Here is a 20,826-nt window from a genome sequence, read left to right on the forward strand (position 1 = left end):
CAGTTGGTCTGGTTCGTATCCATGGATAGATCATAACAAGCTACGAGTATTGTGTGTACAGTACTGCCTCGACTAAACAAACTTGGCCCCAACTATCTCCTGCGTCTGAGATGGACCAACTTCTTGGCTTTTGACGCACTAGCTCAGAACCACTGGTTCTTTTCCGCGCAACTATAGCCCTGAGACCTTGTCTGATATATCTTACAGATGATTTGAGACGGCAGAAGCATCGCGTCCATGGCTTGCAGTAGCTCGCTGCGATGCAGTGTCCGCAGTGCGTGGATCTCACACAAACAAACGTCCGATAGTGATGGAAGCTGCTGTAAGTTCCTGTACTTCAACGGTTCAGTCGCCGATACAAGACGCGAGACCCAGTGGATCCTAGACTTATGCACGTTGGAAAAAGGTAAACGAGAGATCTTGATAGGAGGGGATTTAACAGACATGTTCTACACGGCACCATCTTTAGTGACTCTTACCCTGAGAGACATTCCTATGCTTTCCTTGGAAATCCATCGACTTCACTACAGCCTTTAACCCTTGCATGAATTTCTGCCTCTCCTATTCTCAAGATGATCCATTATGACAATCATGATAGGGGTTGTACTGGAATTTTCCATGACGAGATGACTGACACGTAGATTATCTGACCACGTCTTCCAAGCAGCAATAGCGAGCAATCCGCGTATTTTTAGAATTGGGTCCGCCGGTTTCTCCATCATCAATCGCAAAACCTCCACTGAAGAACTTGTTTTGTGTGGGGTTTGGCTTTATGGATGCGCGGCGAACCCTAAATAACTTGAGTGTCTGAGCGTGAGGAATAATAATAGTTTCTATGCAAAGGTTCTAATGTTAGTCAAGATTATCATGTTTTGGATCTACATACAGCAAAGCAGGTACAGCACAATGCTCTATACGGCATGTGACCAGGATCTAAGACAATACTTTGTATCAATACTAGAGCCGCGAGCATCGCAAGTAACCTATAGAAAAGAAAGACGGTCTCAATTCGGCAATAAATGCAGCACTAACTGGTAGCGCATATAAACCGTTGTGCTCACCGACAAAAGCATCGTCACTTGCATACCAATCACTGTCTGACTCAAGTGTACGGGTCTGGGGTAGGTGGACAATGACCGAAACAAGCTCAGCATGGGGTCTATCAGGCATATTAACATTGATTTGACAATACTCTATCTATAGATTGCTTAATTATGCTGATCCCGACCTTGAGCCATGGATGGAATCGTGATCACCACTTGACACCAGAAGAAAATCGCGGGGTTTGGGTCTAGAAGGTATAGAAGAAATGAGCTTGAATCTCGGCTCTGTGGTAAACCAGATTGGCGTAATTTTGAACCTCGGTTGTAATTGTCCTTGAGCCTCACAAGTCATCCTCTTCTAGATCGCCTGATGAAGGTCTAGGTGATAAGGGCCCAATATATTTAGTAACTTGTGGTTGACGCGGCTACCCATCAAGTTCAAGCAATACCACCGCCGTAAGCGTTGATCAACAGTCACTTCACCCTTCTAGATAGAAGAGGTTCCGCTCCAGTCAACGATTTCATCAGTGGATTAGCTTGGTATCAATCTAAAACCCATTAAACTCCTGGCCTTATTGTTCGGTGTCTTTAGCTTTGCTCGCACAGGCTTATTTGTGAACCGCCCGGCCCTCCCAAGGAAGACGAAACGCTTGCTGGGCAATGTAGATCGATCAATTTCTCATCCATGGCTTGATTATATTACAGGGAGCGTTTAGAAGCGTCTCGCCTCCTACACAGTGGCGTACATTGGCGTGAATGCTGTCGATTCTGATGCCCCTATATTCAGATAGATTGGTTACAGCGGGACCATAAATCATTTCATTTCAACATTTCATTTCCTCTTGTCCCCTTGGTGGATATAACGCGGAGTCTTGATAGCAATTTTTTTTTTAGCGTTGTCTCTGAAGAATAGTTAATTCCCGCGGCTAATTACCGTTGAATGTCGTAGACTTACAGAGCTCTGTATTTATTAGGCGTACCGTACCGACTTTACATCGTTCAATTTCGGTGTGGTTGTCCTATCTAGTCTTTGCCGAGGAGATGACGACTGGAGACATGAATCAATATGAAGCAGGTACTAGGCATGGGTAGACTGTAATATGCATACGGCTCAATTCAGGTAGGTCTCATATTAATATCCGAACTGCCCTGCCCAGAACCTTTGGGTGGTCTTGGAAGAGAGCAAATCCTGGTTTCCCCAGATATTTGGACATCTTGATTCTAGCAATTGATGGGTAAATTGATATCACATTACAGGTGCCTGCCATATGCATATGCGAGAAATTCGTTCCTGCCAAATTTGTTGGTTAGACCTGCTATATCCCTTTAGGTTTCCCAATTGCCTGTTTTGGGTAGATACCTCCTAGGCCTAGAGGATGGTGTATGTAAACTTGGTTAAGGGAAAGCAGGTACGCTGTCAAGAAAAAAGGTACATAAAGTCAGCAGGCGCCTTGAGTCTGACTTGCTACAACCAAAACTGTCATTCAAAGAACCACGAAGCAACGGGGAAGCTTGACAAGGGCCGAACCGGCGGTGCAAATCATTTCCTCCGTGTGCCTCTCCCGCATCTACAGTATTATTGCGCTACACTACAATCATTTACCCACGCAATCTCTCGCAACTTTGCCGGCCGCTTCGGGAAGCTGAGCCGCTGTGTGGGAGGGGGTTCACTCCGATCTCATCAGACTCGATAGCGGCACCGATGGTTGAGAACCGGCGGTGAGCACTTTGAACTTGAACAAGGGCAAGACAAGCAACTCCATTGATTGACATCGACATTGGCCATGGGTTAGCACCTATCCAACGCAAACACTGACTAGGCTCGGACTGACTACAACTGGCAGTTGGGGTACCCCGGAGTACTGGTTGCCAGCTTTGCAGAACCAGGAAGGTCAAATGTGATGGTCTCAGACCCGCCTGCAGCAATTGCTCCAAGTATGGCACTGCGTGTCCAGGATATGATCGCGATATCAAGTTCGTCAATAATAATACTGGAAAACACTTGATCCGCCAACGCGGTCGAAGATCAGGAACCGTCGAGTCATCATCCGCTAGATCTTTGTCTAGTATAGCTGCGTCTGATGAGACCGAGAACACATATACAACCAATTCATCAACGTGGTCTCTGGTAAAGACCTCACCAACCCTGCTGAAGCCGGGGCTGCCAAGAGGGCCACTTCTGATTAACATGGTAGAGGTATCCTCTAGCTACTCTCAGTCCACTGATGTATTTACACTCTTATCATGGTTAAATCTTGATCGATTAGGAAAACGAGCTCTCCTCGATGGCGCCGTTTGCTCTTTTGCTTTGCATCTCGCTGGCAAAGCAAGCTCCAATACGGCTCTAGTCGCTCAAAGCCGGACTATATACGGCCTGGCACTCAGTGAACTACAAGCAGCTCTCCGACACTCCACAGAATGGAAGACACCTGAGACTTTGTGCGCCGCTATACTCCTATGCTACTTCGAGGTGATCCTCTCACTGCACTCTGTTGGATTATGGAGCTTATTCGTTTTAGCTATTTGCTGGAACCAGCAGCTCCGAAACCTGGCTCCAACATGCCAAAGGCATTGGTACTTTGATGGAACAGCGAGGGCCAGCCGCTCATGCAGAGGGTTGGGATGCCGCCATGTTACTGTCGTTTCGTGGCGTTCTTGTACGTCCCTTAGTTCTCTTCAACTATAGAAACACAGCGAAGGGTTAGAAACTCGCATTGCCTCTTTGTCAAGTGACAAGGAGATTTGGCATAAAGATTAGAGACTATTTTCAAGAATAACCAATCAGCAATGCAGTGACAGCAACGCCTCAAGCATATCTCTCGTTTCGTCACCGGCAGGGTTACTCTGCATTGAGATGGCGCGATATGGCATCTCACATATCACCTACCCAACCCAAGTGGATTCGCCATCCTGGTAACTCAACCCAGGTGGATCTTTCGTCCCTTCAACGGGCTCTGACAATGTTACCATAGCGGGGTTCCAACTAACACGATCCCTTGTCAGATAATAGGCGACTTTTTCTACCCCGGCGAGGAAGAGTTATTCCTGTCACGGCCGGAATGGAATCGAGTTATGTTTGATGGTGGAAGACGCCTCATTTACAATCCTGATACCCCAATCAGTCATATTCGCGTTGGTGATGGCTTTCTCGCGAACCTGACACAGCTTTCGCCTGTCATACACTGGGGCTATCTCGTTCGCGAAGCCAACAGGGCTGGCATCTCTTTTGAGTCTGGCAAAGTCTCCGCCTTGGCCCAGATGGCTCTGGTAAGCCATGCAAGATTCGTGCGATGGTACGAAGAGTTTGACGCTCTTGACTTTCCACATCCTGTTGAGACTTTGCCCACTGATCCAGCGACTTCGTTGTTCGAGACGGTATTGGAACATCAATCGGCGGCGGCCGGGTCGTTGCTCATGGGATATTGGGCGAGTATGCTTATTCTTGAAGAAACACTGATCGAATGCGGGACACCACGAGCCAATGCAGGTGTATCCTCTCGATATTTTGTGGAACAGATACTGCGCTCGATAGAATCTGTAGCACAAGGCGCCATGGGACCGTATCGAGTCGGGTTTGCTGTGCGTATTGTGTATGAGTTTGCAACTGGCGAAGAGCAGAGATGGATTGCCAGTCTCTTGGATAAGTTCTCTAAGGGTTATGCGGCTGTTGACAAAAGAACGTACCCTAAGCCAAAGGACGACATTATTGAATCGGTCGGAGGAGATGTTTATTAGTGGGAGTCAATGAAAGCTACGGGAAGTAATTGAAAGTACGGTAATTATTATTTAGCGACAAATTCTCGAACATATAGTAAAACATTTATCTGTCGCGTCTATTGTTGTTTTGGCTACTGGCTAGCAGAAACGTCGACCTCCCAAACCTCAGGGTATCAAAATAAACAGTCTAAGAAGTATGGTCTAAATAAACTCAAGTGTCCTGCTGGTTTCGCCTCTTATACTTCCAGTGGCCAATTCTTCTGATACCTTGAGGTTTGGTCAGTTGAGCGAATGATGCCAACTCGGGTGTGTATCTCTGTATGACTACTGTCATGTCCAGGAATAAAGATATTTCTTAATTTCTCTTCTTATAGTTCCTCTAAAGTATCGTTAACAACAGATGGCTCTCCTACATAAAGCGCCCTGTTTCTAAGAAGTGATATGTTTTGTACTGTTGATTTGGAGCCTAGCGTTTGGAGTTTCAGGTATTATAAGCGATATGGATCAGCTTCTATGAACGAATTGAGACTTTTCAACCACATGAATCGAGATAATTTAGAGATTTAAAGTTCTTTGCAAATAATACATCAAGTTTTTAGAATAAGGTAAGGAACATATACCGAAAACTAAACATAGCAATACGTTTGATCACCACTCTACCGTTTCAGTTCTGATTCTAGTGATGCACGATTGGATCAGGTTACTCAAAGGAAACTCAATACAGTAAACACTAGAAAGAAAATGTTTAAGTTACACCGAGGCAGGGTTGCAGTACGAATAGGGGCTAAAGATAGGACAAGAATGGTGTATCAACTCGAGGAGCTATCGATTGGTGGTTGACGGGGATCCTCCCCTGGCATTATGGGAAACACAATGAATGCCTGGATCCCCCCTATGTTAAGCAAGAGTAGAGAGTTTTTTGGTCTGTCAGATCTCGTATTTCAGATATCACCGCGGACTCTTATTCTGCTCGTGAGGAATTTGTGAGAAGAGCTCCTAGTTTATGACCAGATACAGAATATACACACTGGGTGCATTCGATCACAAGAAAAGGGGTTTCTTTCACTTATGATAAATAATTTCTGGTTAACGAGAGCTATTATCCCGTCAGCTCTGGCGTAACAGATTCAGGTAAGGATTTGCTAAGCTGATGCCAACCAGATGGTAGCGCATAGTACACGCCATGCTTTGTATGTCATCACCTCACATTACAACCAACCACTTTCCTGTAGATCTGTTGATCCAAGCCAACGTGTATATATCTAACGATGCACTATCAATCTTTGTAGAAGGGAAAGGCCAATGATCTCAACAGCATTAATCCAGAAAGATGTACATGTGTAAGATAGGATGGGCAACTCGGGCAAACCTTGCAAGACTGGCAAATACTAAATCTTCAAGAGGGAATGTGAGACGTGCAAGTAGCACTCAAGAGGAGATAAAGAACATACAGGTACCCCATGCGTCATAAAGATTCGCAACTTCACGCAACTCGTGCAGTTAAAGAGCGAAAGCCGAGGCATCCACTGTTCAGACTGGAGAGATGATGATGCCCTCAGGTCATTCGGTGTCTCTTTGTATTATTTGGCCGAGGATTTAGCTGGCGGTTTGGACAATTTCTGTTACAGAGCAAGATAGTTCCGATATGATATGTTTAGTAACTCTACAGATGTGAATTGATACGCAGCAGCGAATGAAACTTCGAGTTTTGATGTTAGCGTAAATATCCTAGGACCGAGATAATTGCCAAGCAATGTTCGGCACGGCGTTGCCAAGACCAGTACCCAGCCAAGAAATCTTTTGTTTTCTTGGCGAATGCTAAGATAAGCTTGCCAATTTTTATTAGTATTGATAGTTACGAAGCGAGTGCGACATGATAATTGTGGTTGACGACGGTACAGCCGTTGAGTCAAACTTTAACGGTCTCTGTAAGAACAGACAAGCAACCTCATTGCTGGGACATGCCGGCGCAAACATGCTACTGTGGCTTTTCAGCTCAAGCCTACAGCGTCATCCCGATGACAGTGACTCACTAAAAATAAGGAATTTGGGCTGTTGTGGCTGCATTAGATCGTTCTAGTCAGTCTGGAAGATACCGATGCAACGTTTCCCAACACTATTTTTCGGTTAGAAAGGACAGGTCTCGCATAGTTATTTTGAGAGAAATTAAGTGTGACAGTTGCGTATATTTTTACGAAGTGGAACAAATGTGAGTTTCTTTGGTAGAACTGAGGTTAGATGCAAGCCACTTTTGATGACAGCAAGGAATTAATACCCAATGATGTAGATCTCTACTGAACAGAAGTCGACATTAAGCATCTGACGCAGGTCAATCAATCATGGACTGATCACTACCAAATATTTTAGGCTCATTTTCGGAACTATCTCATCATCAGGCAACAGAAATACTTGCATGAGGCTAAAACGCCATTGACCAACAATCGTTCATCCTGTGTGTCTTATGATTTACTCCCATGACAGGACCAAGCCAAAAACGAGGTTGCATTGGGTAAGGCTGAGACGAGAAACGCCCAGCTTGAGTGTGACCCCCCCATTCTTGTTGTTAATCTATCTCCCAAGTCGCAGTCTGCAGATGTACGGATCAACGAATCACTTTCGGAGATGTACAATCTTGCGTGCAAGGGTTTGCTTCTAGCGGCCTTCTAGAAATGGGGTCGCAGTGGAGAAGTGAGGTTCCTCGTGACCTTTGCTTACTGCTTGGCGATGATAGATAACAGGTGAAGCAAGCCTGTCAGGGTACCGGAACGGATGGGTCTTCGGAGCTTCCGGTCTTTGTGGGACCAACCGGGGCCCGCATCGTCACCTTCTCGGATCCGAATTTGCCGTGCCGTACGGTATGCGTCACTGGTATGCGGTTGATGGAGAGAGAAAGTGAAGAGGAAAGAGAAAAGAGAGGAGATAAGGGTGATAAATTTGTTCACCGTTGTCTGTCTTAGGCTTTATGATTATGTCTGATTATTGTACTCTGTCGCCTATATATATGCAGCAACTAATGTCTGACTTTTTGTTATTAACAATTTGTCTTTTAAAGGAGGTTATCTTGATTACCTGCACTGTACCGTACACAGTAGGTAGATCACTGACTTCCAGTCAACTCATGAGTGGCTGGTTGTAGTCGATCACATAGCTTCTAGATATCTTCCATACATTAGTACTGAAAAAGGGACAGCCACCATGTCGCATTGTATCCTTTAGTCGGGACCCGCGCGTAAGCTCGTCGGATCTGCACTTCGTCATACCAAGAACGGGCCAAGGCTTCCGGCTGACATCGCGCATGGTTTAGCGTCCTTTCATAGGGCTCTGCTACGTAGCAACAAGGGTTGGCGTTTCCTTAGGGGCCCAGACCTGGGCTTGGCTTGGGGTACGTTAGCGGGGGTTAGGATGAATGAGAATGAGAATGGGACCAGTCCAACAAGTGTCGGGGTCCCTTCACTTCAGCTCTAATCACAAAGGAACTTTTATTTAAGGGAGCTCTTCCCCCCTTGAAATTCATTCATTTCCTCATCATCATCAGTCAATCAAGCAACCAGAATACTCGTTCATTATTCACAACAGTCATCACATCACACAACAGACAGACATTCCTTGACATCTTTTAGATTGCACCAGGAGTGCCTTGACTCGACTTAACTTGACTTAAACTACCTCGAAGGCCTATTATACAAACGATACCCAAACCACAAATACTCTTCTTAATCAACTCTACAAACTCCAATCTTCAAAATGGTTTTCGGATCTCGCAACAACAGAGCCTCTGAGGAGGAGCAGCGTGGTCGCAGCCGTGAGCCAGTCCCGCTTATGGAGAGCAAGGTAAGTTCCATCAGCTACATATCCCAAAACTCAAAATCTGGTCTAGACCGTTCAACTAACAGAAACCTTTCCAGCAACGTACCAACTCATACGCAAGCGAACTCTCTACCTCCACCACAAAATCTTCGGCTTCTTCCACAGCCAAGGCGTCACGCTCTTGGTTCAAACCCGCACCACAACCCGCCAACGTCAACGTTCACACCTACTGTGGAAGGCACTCAAGCCAGTTCCTATTTGGTGGACCATCCCTGGTTGACCTCGCTCGAGCCATGTTGGGCAAGGATTAATTTCCAGCATGAGCATAATGAGCATAAACAACAAACAAAGTCTGTAACATCATCACCAGATTATCAGCAGACCGCCTAATCACCCGCACCCACCCAAACGACCCTTTACTTTTATTATTCTTGTATCACCTTCATTCATCCACAACTTCAACGTCACTGGCTGGTACGGGACGGGCACTCTCATTGGCAAGCGTGGCGTCTTTTGTATGGTAAAGAAAAGAAGACATTTCAACCATTCATTCGAAAGAGACCAACTACACGCAATAGATACCCTTTTTTGGGGGGGGGGGGGAGAGTGGGGGATACGAGAGATCAGTGGGAAGACTGTACCACGAGAGACGACTTGTATGATTACATTCTGTGTAGCAATATTCGTAACGAGTCCCATGAATCCGAACCGATACATCCAAATGCATTAGTATACATAGAACAACTTTCTTATTACTTCATTTCTAAATTTGTCCTGGGTGATTATGTTTATGGTTTATACTGTGCTACGATGCTTGTTCCTGCCCTGATCCTGCTTCTGCTTTTAGATGATGCCTCGGTTTCGAAACGATCTTCGCATTACGCGTCTGTCTTGGCGATGTCGCAGGTGCCAAGGCTTGTGATAATCATGCCAATGCTTGGGGCAAAGTGGGTTTGCCGTGTCATCCGTATTATACAACAAAGGACGAAAAATGGTAAAATAGGGTCCGGGAATAGAGGCATGTAGATCGCTAAATTTATTTTGGGTAGGTTGGCTGAATGGAGGAATAGGGTAGGTCACACACGGCTAGACGGCTGATGTGTTAGCAAAGTGGAAACGAATGATGTCGCTTGTCGAGTCTGTTGATCTCACAATCATCCATTTGGTAGTGAAAACGGGCCAATATGGAGGGACCAACATGGTGGTATTCGTATTCTCGCCTAGGTGTCTTGGTGAAGCATGCTATTTCCTACCGCTTTTTGGATGTTGATAGTTTCCATGTTTCCAGGCCCTCTAGGCCCTCTAGGCCCTCTAGATTTGGAAGTGAACACGTTGTTTCATGCAGAAATTGCCAAAAACTCACCTTTACGAGATGGCTCGTGATGTCCATGTCAGATGTTAGAATGCACAATTTACGCAGTCACCAATGACAGTAAACGGAAAGATGCCTTCTGCGACGATGGGTACATGTAGATCTTGTCCAGTATTAATGCCTGAATCCCAAGGCAACAAACTGCCATCAATAACTGCATAATCCCCCGTCGATTAACCGACTGTGGAGCTACACGCTGTCGGTTGTCAACCATCAGCCCTATGGAGCTTGAAGTTGACATTGAGCTTTGGCTCCGATGAGGATCCTTGATAGAGCTCGTGTAAGTCGAATTCCTTGAACGGAATACGTGAAAATGGGAATAGGAATTGAATGCGTAAAGAGGCTCGAGACGCGTTGAGACGTGGAAAAAACGAATCTCGAGACAAAAGTCGACCCAAATGATGAAAAAAAGACTCAGAAATCCATATCAAAAGTCATGTCAAGTATTCACAGTTTTAATCAGTATTCATGTCCAAACTAAAACGGCTTCACATCTCGATTAATCTCATGGAGTTTTCATGCAGCTGACCAATCACAGCTCAGGGCAACTGTGACCCACTTCTGTTTTGGTTGGGTTTGGCGCGACCTTAAGACTTCAAACAGTGAACAAACGCGCAACTACCGACTTCATCAAACATCATTCTCTTGTTTTTTTTGCCCTCGTTCATGTCCATTTCATCACCTGTATCAGCCAAACGCACTATTCAATAGTGCACTGTTTGGTTGTTTAGGTTAATATCCCTTCCGACGCTTCTGTGCCGACCCTGAGCGCGCTGTAAGCCAGAGCTTCAAGTGCCTTGTCTTCACGTCGCCCATGCACGCCTTGACTTGATATCTTGCACAATACGTTCATGTAAAAGGTGAGTTTGCACCAAAAAATTAACAGACGAAGTTATGGTGATTTCATTGATCCCATCGCATCATTTGCGCCCATGGCCTCTGATCCTCCGTCGCGCGAAGGAAGTATCCCTTACTGACATCCCTTTTTCTTCCCAGAACCGCAAAAACTCAATTACATCCACCGCCCGTCTCAAAATAGCCACAATCTGCACTGAACCCATTATATAGTCATGGTCAGCAAGCGGAAGAGAGTCCTCGAGGACTTTGACCCTAATAAATCAGACCCCGAAGACGAAAACTTCGACCCCACAGAAGCTGGACCACCGCGAAAGACCAACAAGAAGAGCAGCCGTTCTCGTAGTGGGAGACCCGGTCGTCGACGTAAAAACGGGTATGGTGGATCGGATATCGACGACGACGAGGATGAAGTCTCCGATAGTAACGAGGATGACTTCTTCGACGAGGATGACGAAGAAGAGGATGACGAGGGAGCACCTGTGAACGCAGCTGGTCGCCGTGCCAGGAAGGCTGCTACCCAACACACCACCTACTTCGAAAGCAGTCCCGAGCGCGAGGCAGAAGAATCAGCTACCGATGATTCGGACAATGCTGGTAATGATGGTGTCAAGCCTGACGAAGATGGAGACAATAAGGAGGATGACGCCGAGGGCGAGCCTGTCGAGGAGCCTATCGAGGAGCCTATCGAGGAGCCCGTCAGACCAACCAGATCTAGAGTCGTCAAGTTGAAACTCAGCAACAATGCCCCTGCGCCCCGTAGGGCAACTCGGGCTCACACAGAAGAAGCTGAGGAATTCTATGAGCTCTCCAATTCTGGAAAACATGCTGTTCCGTCACGAGACTCAAGGAGTAGAAGTCCCGAGACATTTGCGCGGAGCACAAGAACCACACGTGGTCTCAAGGGCCTAAAGAACGCCCCCGAGACGATTCAAGAGGTTACGCAGGAGAGCAGCTTCAGGGAAGTCAGAGAAGCTGACCAGCCGGACGAATTGACTCAAGACCCTGAAGAGATTACGAAACAAGAGGCCGTTGATCAAGACATGCAAGACGCTGCTGATCAAGATGCACCCGGAGAAGACGCTCCTGTCCAGACGGTAGAAGAGGATGACGATGACGACGATGTGCCTATTACGCGTAGGACTCGTGGAAGTCGCGCCAATGCTTCCGCCCAACCACAAGAAGCCGAATCCGACGCCGGCCCCAGGAAGTCTCGTCGCTTGACCCGCAAATCTAGCAAGAAGTCTCAAGAGGTCAGCAGTGATTTCGAGCCTGGCGACGAATCCGACGATGCAGAGGCTTCTGACGCAGAGAAGCCCCGTCGTCAAGATCCAGACGACGTTGACAGCCCGGTTCCTCGAGGTCGACGTTCTCGACCTGCCAGATCTCGTCGTGGTGGAGATTCTGGAGATGAAGAACCCGATTTTGATTTGGATGAATTGAACGAAGAAGCTCGAGAACTTAGGCAGGACTCGCGTTCTCGTCGTCGCCGTCCAAGGAAGGAATCACCCATCGTCTACCAAGAAAATACTCGACGAGCAAGAACACGCGTCAACTACTACATGCCGCCTCTCACCTCGGCTAACATTGAGGAAGAAGAAGCTGAGGCACCCACAGCACAACCACGTGCTCGACGCGGACGCGGCGGTGCCAGTCAAGGCTGGGAACGCAGCCTCAACACCACATTTGGGCCCTTCGGCGGAGGCGGTGGTGCCGGCGCCCTTCTTAATGGGCCCTGGGGCACTGGTGCAGCTGGCGGTGTTGATTCGGACAGCAGCGACGATGAAATGGTGCACCGTTCTAGCGTCGCTGGAAATGTTGGTATGACTCCGACGTCTGCAGCTGCACCTGGTGGTTTGCTTCCTGGTGCGCCTGGTATGAACCTCGATGGGGCTGGTGCGGCACCCAACGTCGGCAAAATCAAGGATCGCAAGGCTCTCGCAGATGCTGACCCCTTGGGTGTTGACCTGAATGTTGACTTTAGCAAGGTTGGTGGTCTGCAAGGACATATCGACCAGCTGAAGGAAATGGTGCAGCTGCCCCTACTATACCCCGAGCTCTTCACCCGATTCCATGTTACTCCACCACGCGGTGTTCTGTTCCATGGTCCACCTGGAACAGGTAAAACGTTACTTGCTCGCGCTTTAGCCAATTCGGTTGGCTCTGGCGGTCGAAAAATCTCATTCTATATGAGAAAAGGTGCCGACGCTCTGAGCAAGTGGGTCGGTGAAGCCGAGAAACAGCTTCGTTTATTGTTTGAAGAGGCGAGAAGAACCCAACCAAGTATCATCTTTTTTGATGAGATTGATGGTCTTGCCCCGGTTCGATCTAGCAAGCAGGAGCAGATTCATGCCTCCATTGTTTCGACACTCTTGGCTTTGATGGATGGTATGGATGGCCGTGGCCAGGTTATCGTTATTGGTGCCACCAACCGCCCTGACAATATTGACCCTGCTCTTCGTCGACCCGGTCGATTTGATCGCGAGTTCTACTTCCCTTTGCCTGATATTGAAGGTCGAAAATCAATTCTCAATATCCACACGGCAGACTGGGGACTCTCAAACCAGTTCAAGGACTCGTTGGCTGAGAATACGAAAGGCTATGGCGGTGCTGATCTGCGAGCTCTCTGCACTGAGGCCGCCCTCAACGCCATTCAACGAACGTATCCCCAAATCTACGCCTCCAAGGAGAAGCTTGTCGTTGATCCTGAGAAGATTGGTGTCCACGCGACTGACTTTATGTTGTCTATCAAGAAACTCATCCCCTCGTCAGAACGATCAGCAACATCTGGCGCTAAGCCTCTCCCCAAGTCAATAGAACCTTTGCTTCGTGATCAATTGGCAGCTGCCAAGTCGGCTCTCGATGGCCTCTTGCCTCGCAAGAAGAAGTTGACAGCCCTCGAAGAAGCCATGTACGAGCAATTCGATGATGATGATCACGGCTTTGGTAGGGAGGCCATGCAACAAGAGTTTGAGCGATCTAGAGTGTTCCGCCCTAGATTTATCATATACGGCCAGAGCGGAATGGGCCAGAGCTACCTCTCATCTGCCATTCTTCACTATTTTGAAGGAGTTCATGTCCAAAACTTTGACCTCCCCAGCATCTTGAACGACGGAAGGGTAAGTTCGTTGCCTTCTTGAAATCCTCCATATACTAACAGATACCAGGCCATGGAGCAAGTTATCGTCAGTCTGTTCACAGAAGTCAGGCGGCACAAACCTAGTGTAATTTACATTCCCAACATTGAGGCCTGGTATGCTGCGCTGCACAACACCCTCGCTCTCACCACCTTCAAGACTATGTTGCGATCCATTGCTCCTACCGATCCAGTACTTCTTTTGGCTACGGCAGAAGGCGATAGGGATGAACTTCCCAGCGAGCTCATCCGTGACTTCTTCGGGTTTTCCATGAAGAACCAAATGAGGATCAACAACCCCAGCAAGGTTAGTGTTGGTTTCGCGATTGATGCTATGTACTGTGCTAACTCGTGTAGGAATGCCGCATGGAATACTTCAACACCACACTTCAATATGCCAAGAAGAAGCCGCGCGAGTTCCCCGACCCCGAGAACCGCAAGAAGAGGGTTCTGGAGGAACTTCCTGTTGCCCCTCCTATCGAGCCTGCTCCCCCAACCAAGGCGGATATGAAGGCTGCACAGAAGCGGGATCATCAACTGCTCAATGCCCTCAAAATCCAGCTTCAGCCTATTATGGACCAGATCAACAGAAAGTACAAGAAGTTCCGACAGCCTGTAATTTCTCCTGCTCAGATAGAATACCTCTTCGTCGAGTCAGAGCCCAACTTTGTACGACCGGATATAGAAGTTGGCCAGCTCCGACCATACGAGATCGTCAAGGACAAGTATGACAATGATGTCCTTCGAGACACCGCGAGTGGCAAGTGTTATTATAACCTCGAGACTACTACTATTGAGGAGCGCTTGTCGAACGGTTTCTACGCTCGACCGAAGGACTTCCTATTTGACATCAAGGCTCTTGCCAAGGATGCCAAAAATATTGGAGATAAAGAGCGAACTCTTAAGGCCAATGAACTTCTCAGTAACGTCGAAGTTGATGTCGCTAGTATCGAGAACCAAACTTCTCAAGTTGACTGGGAAGGGTTATATCGACGCCAACTCCAACGAGCCAAGGACGCCATGGAGAAGGAGCGAAAGCGAAAAGCGATGCAATCACTTGTAGACCGTGTCCAGTCTGATCTGGGTGGTAACGATAGCGATTCTCAGGGGCCTGTTACCCTCGGAGTAGTGGTTCCAGGATCGAGAACGACCGCAAGGTTCCAAGTCAGAAGCCCGTTTTCGAACGACTATGGTACTTCAGGCCAGGACTTGCCACTTCTGAGCAACGGCATCAACAACATGATTGGGGAGGACACCCAGATGAGCGGCATCGACAACGATACCCAGGCGCTCTCCGAAATGGGACCTCCGCCCAAGTCTCACGAGCAACTCAGTGTAGCGCATACGGGAATGACGCAAATCTCGCAAAGGTCTGTGGTGACAACATTGCCACCAGGAGTTTCGCCCTCAGCCATCATCAACGAGGCATCAACGACCAAAACATCGGACCCTTCAACCCACCGCTCATCAGACTTCAGTCAGATGACCAACGGAGGCCACGGCGAGAGCCGGGGGGGCGTTGACGATGACAGCCAGGTTGATATCCCTGACACACTGATTATTGGGCACAACACTTCTGGAGATGACTCGTGGCTGCACTCTCAGGCTCAGGCTGCCGCTGCAGGTGGCGCCCACATGCAGGTCTCGAATATTTCCGACAGTCCCTCTTCGGCGCGAACATCATTGGGTTTCAAGGCCCAAAGTGTGGGCGGCGTGGCAAGCATACTGAACGACCATATTTCTGACGAGCAGTCTGCACGTAACTCTGGTTCATCAACTTCGGCTTCTCAACCCCTGGGACTTGGGGAAGTAGAAGGGATGTTGAATAACATAACAGGGGCGACGAGTGGCTGCACCATCGAGCAGCTCGAACAGATCAACCGTGATCTTATGGACGAAATTTGGCGCACAAGAAGCGAGTGGAACCGCAGCAGAGTCATGGACCAAGTCATGACGGTGTTCAACAGGACGATGGAGGAGATTGAAGCGTTTCAAGGAATTGAGCCACCCAGCCAAACTCGTCACTACTAGCTAGTGCGGGGCAACTCGAGAATTCGAAATTGAGGATTGCCGTTTCATAGAAATGTCAGGGAAGGGACGGAAAAGATGTTTCAAAGAGTTGGGCGTACGTTTGTAGTCATGTCTAGGAGTTATTTGGGAACGCGACTCTGCCAAGGTGGTATTAGACGTGTCTGTTTTTAGAGGATATCATTCATGCATGGCCGCAAAGGTTGACATCCCTACATTATTAGCTACCTGTACAGTGGTCATATTTTCCTACATATATCTACCCATAGCGATTGCTCATAACTTTACAATTTGGATTTGGCTTTTGTGCTGTCGTACTTTTTGCCCTCGTCTGCTTGCTCTACCACTGTCAGGTCTGGAAGAGACGCGGGCATGATCCTCCGTGGCGCAGTGCCTGGCACAACGTTGTATTTTGAGAAATCTTTTACACCTGCATGTTCACGTAAGAAATCTTCGTCTAGGAGTAGTTCTCCATTGACCACAGCAGGTGAAGCTTGAAGAATGGCGAGAACAGCGTCTGAGAAGATGGTTGCCTTTCGTAGATCGTTCGCTTCTTCTGGGTTCTTGCGCGTGAACTGGTCTGTAGCAGCAGACTCAATAGCCTAGTTTACTGTCAGCTCTCTACTTTGTATTTGAAGGATATTGCCATACGTACCACAGCGGGCCATATAGAAGTAATGGCCATATCATTCTTTCCTTGGCGCTCAAAGTCCATGGCAAGGCCTTTTGTAAGAACACTCATGCCAACCTTGCCCACCGCATAAGCTGTTTTGCCACGGAAAAAACGGCTGTAGATGGGTGGGCTGACGACTACAATGCGGCCTGTGGAAGGGAGATGAGGCAGAGCAGCTTGAATGGTTGCGTATAGTCCTTCTGGATTAACGCGCTGCATTAGTTGAAATCGTTTAACGGGTGTCGATGAGACGGGGGCCCAGAATATGGCACCCGAGTTGTACACGAGGACATCTAGACGACCATAGGTCTGTTGTCATTCAATTAGTACTGATTTGAAAATGGACGAACTGACTTACAGTGATGGTTTGTGATATCAGAGAGTCGATACTCTCGGGATAGCGAACATCTACTTGAATGGCCGTGGCGTCGCCTCCTGCTGAAGTGATCTCACGTGCGACGGTTGTGATTGTCGAGGCAGATGAGTTAGGATTTGGCGGAAAAGGCGATGGGAGATTTGAAGGGTCACTGATGGATTTTGCAGCGACAACGACTTAAATTGCCGTGTTAGTTGGTATACAAGACAAGTAAGTACGGGATATTAGTTGTAGTTGTACGAACCAGCATAACCATTAGAGGCGAGGTCGATGGCAACTTGGCGACCGATGCCCCTGGATGCGCCAACAATTAGAGCGACAGGCTTTTTGGATACCATAGTGACTGATTCTTTTCTGTAGATTTTAAAATGTATATGTTTGGGTTGTTAATCGTATTATAAATGCAACCAAGGGTCGAGTTGGAGAATCCGGGGGTGGATTGATAGCCTCGGCAACCCCACACCCACCATTAAATACCAGGGGTGACAGTACAATAACACGGGGTACCGAGATCCGAATCAATCTTTGTTGAGACTTGTACTTACAAATATCTATTCAGATATCATTTTGTGTATTCTGATCTTAAGACAAGTAAACAAATACTTTCAAAATGGGCGGGCGAATCGATTGCTACCTAGACATTGGTGAGTAGCAGCACCCTTACCATCTGGGACAAGACTAACAACCACAAGTGTCTTTCTACAGCTATACTGGCTTCATTGAGCTACGACGGAGTATGAGCAAACTAGCCGCCCATGACGTCCAAGTCAAGTAAGTTGAGAATTATTCAAGACGTGCTGTTAAATACTGAACCATCATCAGTTTCATCCCCGTCTTCTTGGGCGGCATCATGAGTGAATCAGGTATACTCTATCCAGCGAAAATCAGAGAAACAACCTTACCGTCTACCAGGAAACAAACCCCCTTGGGTACTCCCTGCAAAGTCGAGATATCTTGCCAAAGACTCTCGTCGCTCTGCAGAACGCCTCTCGGCTCCCTATCAAGGCTCACCACCTGACCTCCTCGCCATCGCAAAGACCATCTCACCTCTCCGTGCTCTGCACTACATCAAGGAAAATTACCCAGAGGACACCTTTCTCGCAGCTATGCGATTCCTTTTCCAAAAGATCTGGCTGCCTCCCCACGTCAACCTTGCCGAAGACGCAAATCTCATTGCAGCGCTCAAGGAAGCGACCGATGAGCTCGATGGAGGCAGTGACAGCAAGTTGTTCTCTGATGAGGATATCGACAAGATTATGAAGGGCCGTGAGAGTATGAAAGACAGAGTCAAGGAGGTGACTGGTCTAGCGCTCAAGAAGGGTGCTTTCGGAGCGCCCTGGTTGATTGCGACGAATACGGATGGCAAGTCGGAAGCTTTCTTTGGAAGTGACAGGTGAAACATTCCCTGAGAAGTGTGGTCAGATCATTGCTAACTAATCGTATAGGTTTAACCATATTTATAGGTTCTTGAGGGTTCCTTTCCAGGACGTCCAGATCTTGCCTCCTTCAAAGTTGTAATTGAGGATATAGACAGTCTGGACAACCTGTGGAGGTTATTCTTAAGCGCTGATATGAATGCCAAAATATAGTTGGTGTTGGATAATAAACATGCACTGTATATGACCTATTGTTGATGTTGTGTCTCATGTGTCAGTAGTAGCTCAATCAAAACCCACTCAGTCATTCATTCAAGGAGAACCTCGTTCAACTTATTAAACCTCCACCTCTTTCAACTTTCACATTTCACGTACACTGACACCACATTAAAAAAATATGCAGCCTCTCGAAATCACTCTCATAGTCGCTGCGACTCGTGACATGGGCATCGGCTACCTTGGCCAAATGCCCTGGCAAGGCTTGCGCAAAGAAATGAAGTACTTTGCGCGTGTGACGACTAGACTGCCACCACAGGTACTGCTGCAATCACATACTGCCCTTTACTCAAAAACACCGCATACCAATCATCCCACATAAATGGAATAAGGAAATACGAAAGAACTATACTGACAAACTCTCAGGTCTCTTCATCATCTCTCAATGCAGTCATAATGGGCCGCAAAACTTGGGACTCAATCCCCACCAAATTCCGACCTCTAAAAGACCGCCTCAACATCGTCATAAGCCGCTCCGCGCCCTCAAACCTCCCCGGGAAAGTTGAACCGTCTGAGCCCGTTGGGGTCCGGTCACTTGAGCTCGCGCTGCAGTATGCTCGTGCTCGCAGCGACATCGGCCGCATCTTTGTCATGGGCGGTGCGCAGATCTACGACGCTGCGCTCAAGCTACCCGAGGCACGACGTATCCTGCTCACCAACATTGAACGGGATTTTGTTTGCGATACTTTCTTCCCTGTGGATCTGAAGAGTGGCAAGTGGGAGAGAAAGTCGAGAGAGGAGTTGGAAGAGTGGACGGGCGAGGAGGTTGAAGAAGGTGGTCAAGAAGAGGCAGGGACACAATATGATTTCCAAATGTGGGAGAAGCATGACTAGATGAACAGATAGACCTGGTGGTTTTGTTCCATGAGGCAGGATATCATCATTGAAATTATTCATAAATACATCCGTCCAGCCCAACCTTCATCCCAATGCCCTAATCATACAGCCCGACCTGGTCTATTCTTTTTTTTTTTTGTTCATGTGACATATACATACAGCTGATAATACACATCATCCCACTCATAATTTAGTTGGTTGACACCTTGGCTGCTCCTGCTGATACAGCCGCCTCGGCCTCCTTTACAGGCTCTGAAGCAGGAATGCTGTCTTCCTGTTGTCCACCCAGCTGCTTCTCCAATCTCGTCCAGAACACATCGACCGGCTTCGCCATGATGGCCGGTAATTGCGCAGGAAGGTTGTTATCCGATACAGCCTCAAACTGAAGGAGTGTCGATCGCATCCAGCCCACAATGGCAAGCAGAGCTCTAGGATCAGCGTCAGGTGAACCCTTGAACAGGTTTCGCCAGATAGCGCTCGCCAACATCGCATCGCCCTTGATGAGACCCTCGTCGTACGCCAAGAGAAGACCGCGCCACTGGACGAAAATGTCCTTGAGGTATCGCTGTCGCAGGGCACTCGATGTGATGTGGTGGTCGATGTGCATCTTCTTCTCGCACTCAAAGAAGAAGTGGTCTGTAAGCTGATGCTGCCAGTTGTGGAAGCCTTCGCGGTCGAAGCAGCGTATTCGGGTGTTGATTAGGTAGAGGTGCAGCATAGTGACATGGGACCAGGTGCTAAAGGTGGGAGGAAGCTTGAAGGCTGTTGCAAGTACAGGGTTAGCAATCTTGAACAATATTTTTTGGTCAGAAATTGTCAGGAGATTAAAACGTACTGTGATGCCAGGGACTCTCAGAGTTTAGAGAATGTCCAATCTCCTCGCCATCCTCTGCAAGCTTTACATGGTCCTCCTTGCGCTCCTTCTCAGTAATATGGTAATCAGCTGCCTTGGAGGAAGCCTTGAATAACTGCTCTGTAGCACCCAGGACACGATACGGCTCAGCCATGGACTTTCCGATACCCTGAAGAAGGCTCCTTGAGCTCGAATTGCTGAAATTTCGTCGGGAAAGCATAGTTGCAACGGGCGGCAAAAAGTTTCTTGTCGTGGGTGCAGAGGCTCGTGATGCGCCAGCTCGCATTGCGGCCCGGAGGACGGACCGAGCCTGGGTTCTACAGGATTCGCAGGCCATTTTTTGGATTTGTTTATTCGGGGGTTTCGTTTCGGAAGGGAAAATGGCTTGAGAGGAGCCTGAGAAACGGCACAAAGGGAAGCTGTTGTAAGTCTTCACGTCATGCACCAGGTCATGACGAACTGATCTTTTTGATAGTA

At 47.9% G+C, this 20,826-nt stretch overlaps 7 protein-coding genes across 7 annotated transcripts; 5 read left to right on the forward strand and 2 right to left on the reverse strand.

The window, feature by feature from the left end:
• The first annotated feature begins 2,521 nt into the window (after positions 1 to 2,521).
• Positions 2,522 to 4,957, forward strand: EDB82DRAFT_505681 (C6 zinc finger domain protein). The gene is made up of 4 exons (XM_025727228.2): positions 2,522 to 2,831; positions 2,888 to 3,513; positions 3,563 to 3,700; positions 4,047 to 4,957. Exons 1-4 carry the CDS (start codon positions 2,828 to 2,830, stop codon positions 4,776 to 4,778), a joined length of 1,500 nt encoding a protein of 499 aa, XP_025581715.2. The 5' UTR covers positions 2,522 to 2,827; the 3' UTR covers positions 4,779 to 4,957.
• Positions 4,958 to 8,153: 3,196 nt separating this feature from the next.
• Positions 8,154 to 9,328, forward strand: EDB82DRAFT_538446 (uncharacterized protein). The gene is made up of 2 exons (XM_025727229.2): positions 8,154 to 8,591; positions 8,666 to 9,328. The coding sequence occupies exons 1-2, from the start codon at positions 8,505 to 8,507 to the stop codon at positions 8,876 to 8,878; spliced, it is 300 nt and encodes a 99-aa protein (XP_025581716.1). The 5' UTR covers positions 8,154 to 8,504; the 3' UTR covers positions 8,879 to 9,328.
• Positions 9,329 to 10,772: 1,444 nt separating this feature from the next.
• On the forward strand, positions 10,773 to 16,055 carry EDB82DRAFT_233557 (uncharacterized protein). Its single transcript, XM_025727230.2, has 4 exons — positions 10,773 to 10,799; positions 10,936 to 13,913; positions 13,962 to 14,237; positions 14,288 to 16,055. The coding sequence occupies exons 2-4, from the start codon at positions 11,010 to 11,012 to the stop codon at positions 15,959 to 15,961; spliced, it is 4,854 nt and encodes a 1,617-aa protein (XP_025581717.1). The 5' UTR covers positions 10,773 to 10,799; positions 10,936 to 11,009; the 3' UTR covers positions 15,962 to 16,055.
• Positions 16,056 to 16,101: 46 nt separating this feature from the next.
• EDB82DRAFT_233630 (uncharacterized protein) lies at positions 16,102 to 17,715 on the reverse strand. Its single transcript, XM_065607273.1, has 4 exons — positions 17,252 to 17,715; positions 16,990 to 17,183; positions 16,614 to 16,940; positions 16,102 to 16,560 (listed from the first exon to the last, which is right to left on the reverse strand). Exons 1-4 carry the CDS (start codon positions 17,343 to 17,345, stop codon positions 16,243 to 16,245), a joined length of 933 nt encoding a protein of 310 aa, XP_065463920.1. The 5' UTR covers positions 17,346 to 17,715; the 3' UTR covers positions 16,102 to 16,242.
• Positions 17,618 to 18,525, forward strand: EDB82DRAFT_477400 (thioredoxin-like protein; the record flags this gene model as incomplete). Its single annotated transcript, XM_065608088.1, has 5 exons — positions 17,618 to 17,651; positions 17,700 to 17,778; positions 17,830 to 17,870; positions 17,920 to 18,400; positions 18,471 to 18,525. 5 exons carry the CDS (start codon positions 17,618 to 17,620, stop codon positions 18,523 to 18,525), a joined length of 690 nt encoding a protein of 229 aa, XP_065463921.1.
• A 91-nt stretch (positions 18,526 to 18,616) lies between these two features.
• Positions 18,617 to 19,590, forward strand: EDB82DRAFT_233660 (dihydrofolate reductase-like domain-containing protein). The gene is made up of 2 exons (XM_025727233.2): positions 18,617 to 18,918; positions 19,026 to 19,590. Exons 1-2 carry the CDS (start codon positions 18,781 to 18,783, stop codon positions 19,491 to 19,493), a joined length of 606 nt encoding a protein of 201 aa, XP_025581720.1. The 5' UTR covers positions 18,617 to 18,780; the 3' UTR covers positions 19,494 to 19,590.
• On the reverse strand, positions 19,590 to 20,823 carry EDB82DRAFT_233617 (ubiquinol-cytochrome C chaperone-domain-containing protein). The gene is made up of 2 exons (XM_065607272.1): positions 20,332 to 20,823; positions 19,590 to 20,258 (listed from the first exon to the last, which is right to left on the reverse strand). Exons 1-2 carry the CDS (start codon positions 20,684 to 20,686, stop codon positions 19,687 to 19,689), a joined length of 927 nt encoding a protein of 308 aa, XP_065463922.1. The 5' UTR covers positions 20,687 to 20,823; the 3' UTR covers positions 19,590 to 19,686.
• Positions 20,824 to 20,826: the final 3 nt, after the last annotated feature.

This window comes from Fusarium venenatum (genome assembly GCF_020744135.1).
Source record: "Fusarium venenatum strain MPI-CAGE-CH-0201 chromosome Unknown EDB82scaffold_3, whole genome shotgun sequence".
In the NCBI taxonomy this organism is placed as follows: Eukaryota; Fungi; Ascomycota; class Sordariomycetes; order Hypocreales; family Nectriaceae; genus Fusarium; species Fusarium venenatum.

Excerpts from the sequence above, each read along its gene's own strand:
- EDB82DRAFT_505681 (XM_025727228.2), top strand. Across the intron at positions 3,514-3,562 it reads TACTCCTATGCTACTTCGAG|CTATTTGCTGGAACCAGCAG; the intron begins GTGATCCTCTCA and ends TATTCGTTTTAG. Across the intron at positions 3,701-4,046 it reads TGTCGTTTCGTGGCGTTCTT|ATAATAGGCGACTTTTTCTA; the intron begins GTACGTCCCTTA and ends ATCCCTTGTCAG.
- EDB82DRAFT_538446 (XM_025727229.2), top strand. The coding sequence starts at position 8,505 with ATGGTTTTCGGATCTCGCAACAACAGAGCCTCTGAGGAGGAGCAGCGT. Across the intron at positions 8,592-8,665 it reads TCCCGCTTATGGAGAGCAAG|CAACGTACCAACTCATACGC; the intron begins GTAAGTTCCATC and ends AAACCTTTCCAG.
- EDB82DRAFT_233557 (XM_025727230.2), top strand. The coding sequence starts at position 11,010 with ATGGTCAGCAAGCGGAAGAGAGTCCTCGAGGACTTTGACCCTAATAAA. Across the intron at positions 13,914-13,961 it reads GCATCTTGAACGACGGAAGG|GCCATGGAGCAAGTTATCGT; the intron begins GTAAGTTCGTTG and ends AACAGATACCAG. Across the intron at positions 14,238-14,287 it reads GGATCAACAACCCCAGCAAG|GAATGCCGCATGGAATACTT; the intron begins GTTAGTGTTGGT and ends TAACTCGTGTAG.
- EDB82DRAFT_233630 (XM_065607273.1), bottom strand. The coding sequence starts at position 17,345 with ATGGTATCCAAAAAGCCTGTCGCTCTAATTGTTGGCGCATCCAGGGGC. Across the intron at positions 16,941-16,989 it reads TGATATCACAAACCATCACT|ACCTATGGTCGTCTAGATGT; the intron begins GTAAGTCAGTTC and ends GAATGACAACAG. Across the intron at positions 16,561-16,613 it reads CTTCTATATGGCCCGCTGTG|GCTATTGAGTCTGCTGCTAC; the intron begins GTACGTATGGCA and ends ACAGTAAACTAG.
- EDB82DRAFT_233660 (XM_025727233.2), top strand. The coding sequence starts at position 18,781 with ATGCAGCCTCTCGAAATCACTCTCATAGTCGCTGCGACTCGTGACATG. Across the intron at positions 18,919-19,025 it reads CGACTAGACTGCCACCACAG|GTCTCTTCATCATCTCTCAA; the intron begins GTACTGCTGCAA and ends ACAAACTCTCAG.
- EDB82DRAFT_233617 (XM_065607272.1), bottom strand. The coding sequence starts at position 20,686 with ATGGCCTGCGAATCCTGTAGAACCCAGGCTCGGTCCGTCCTCCGGGCC. Across the intron at positions 20,259-20,331 it reads TGAGAGTCCCTGGCATCACA|CCTTCAAGCTTCCTCCCACC; the intron begins GTACGTTTTAAT and ends TACTTGCAACAG.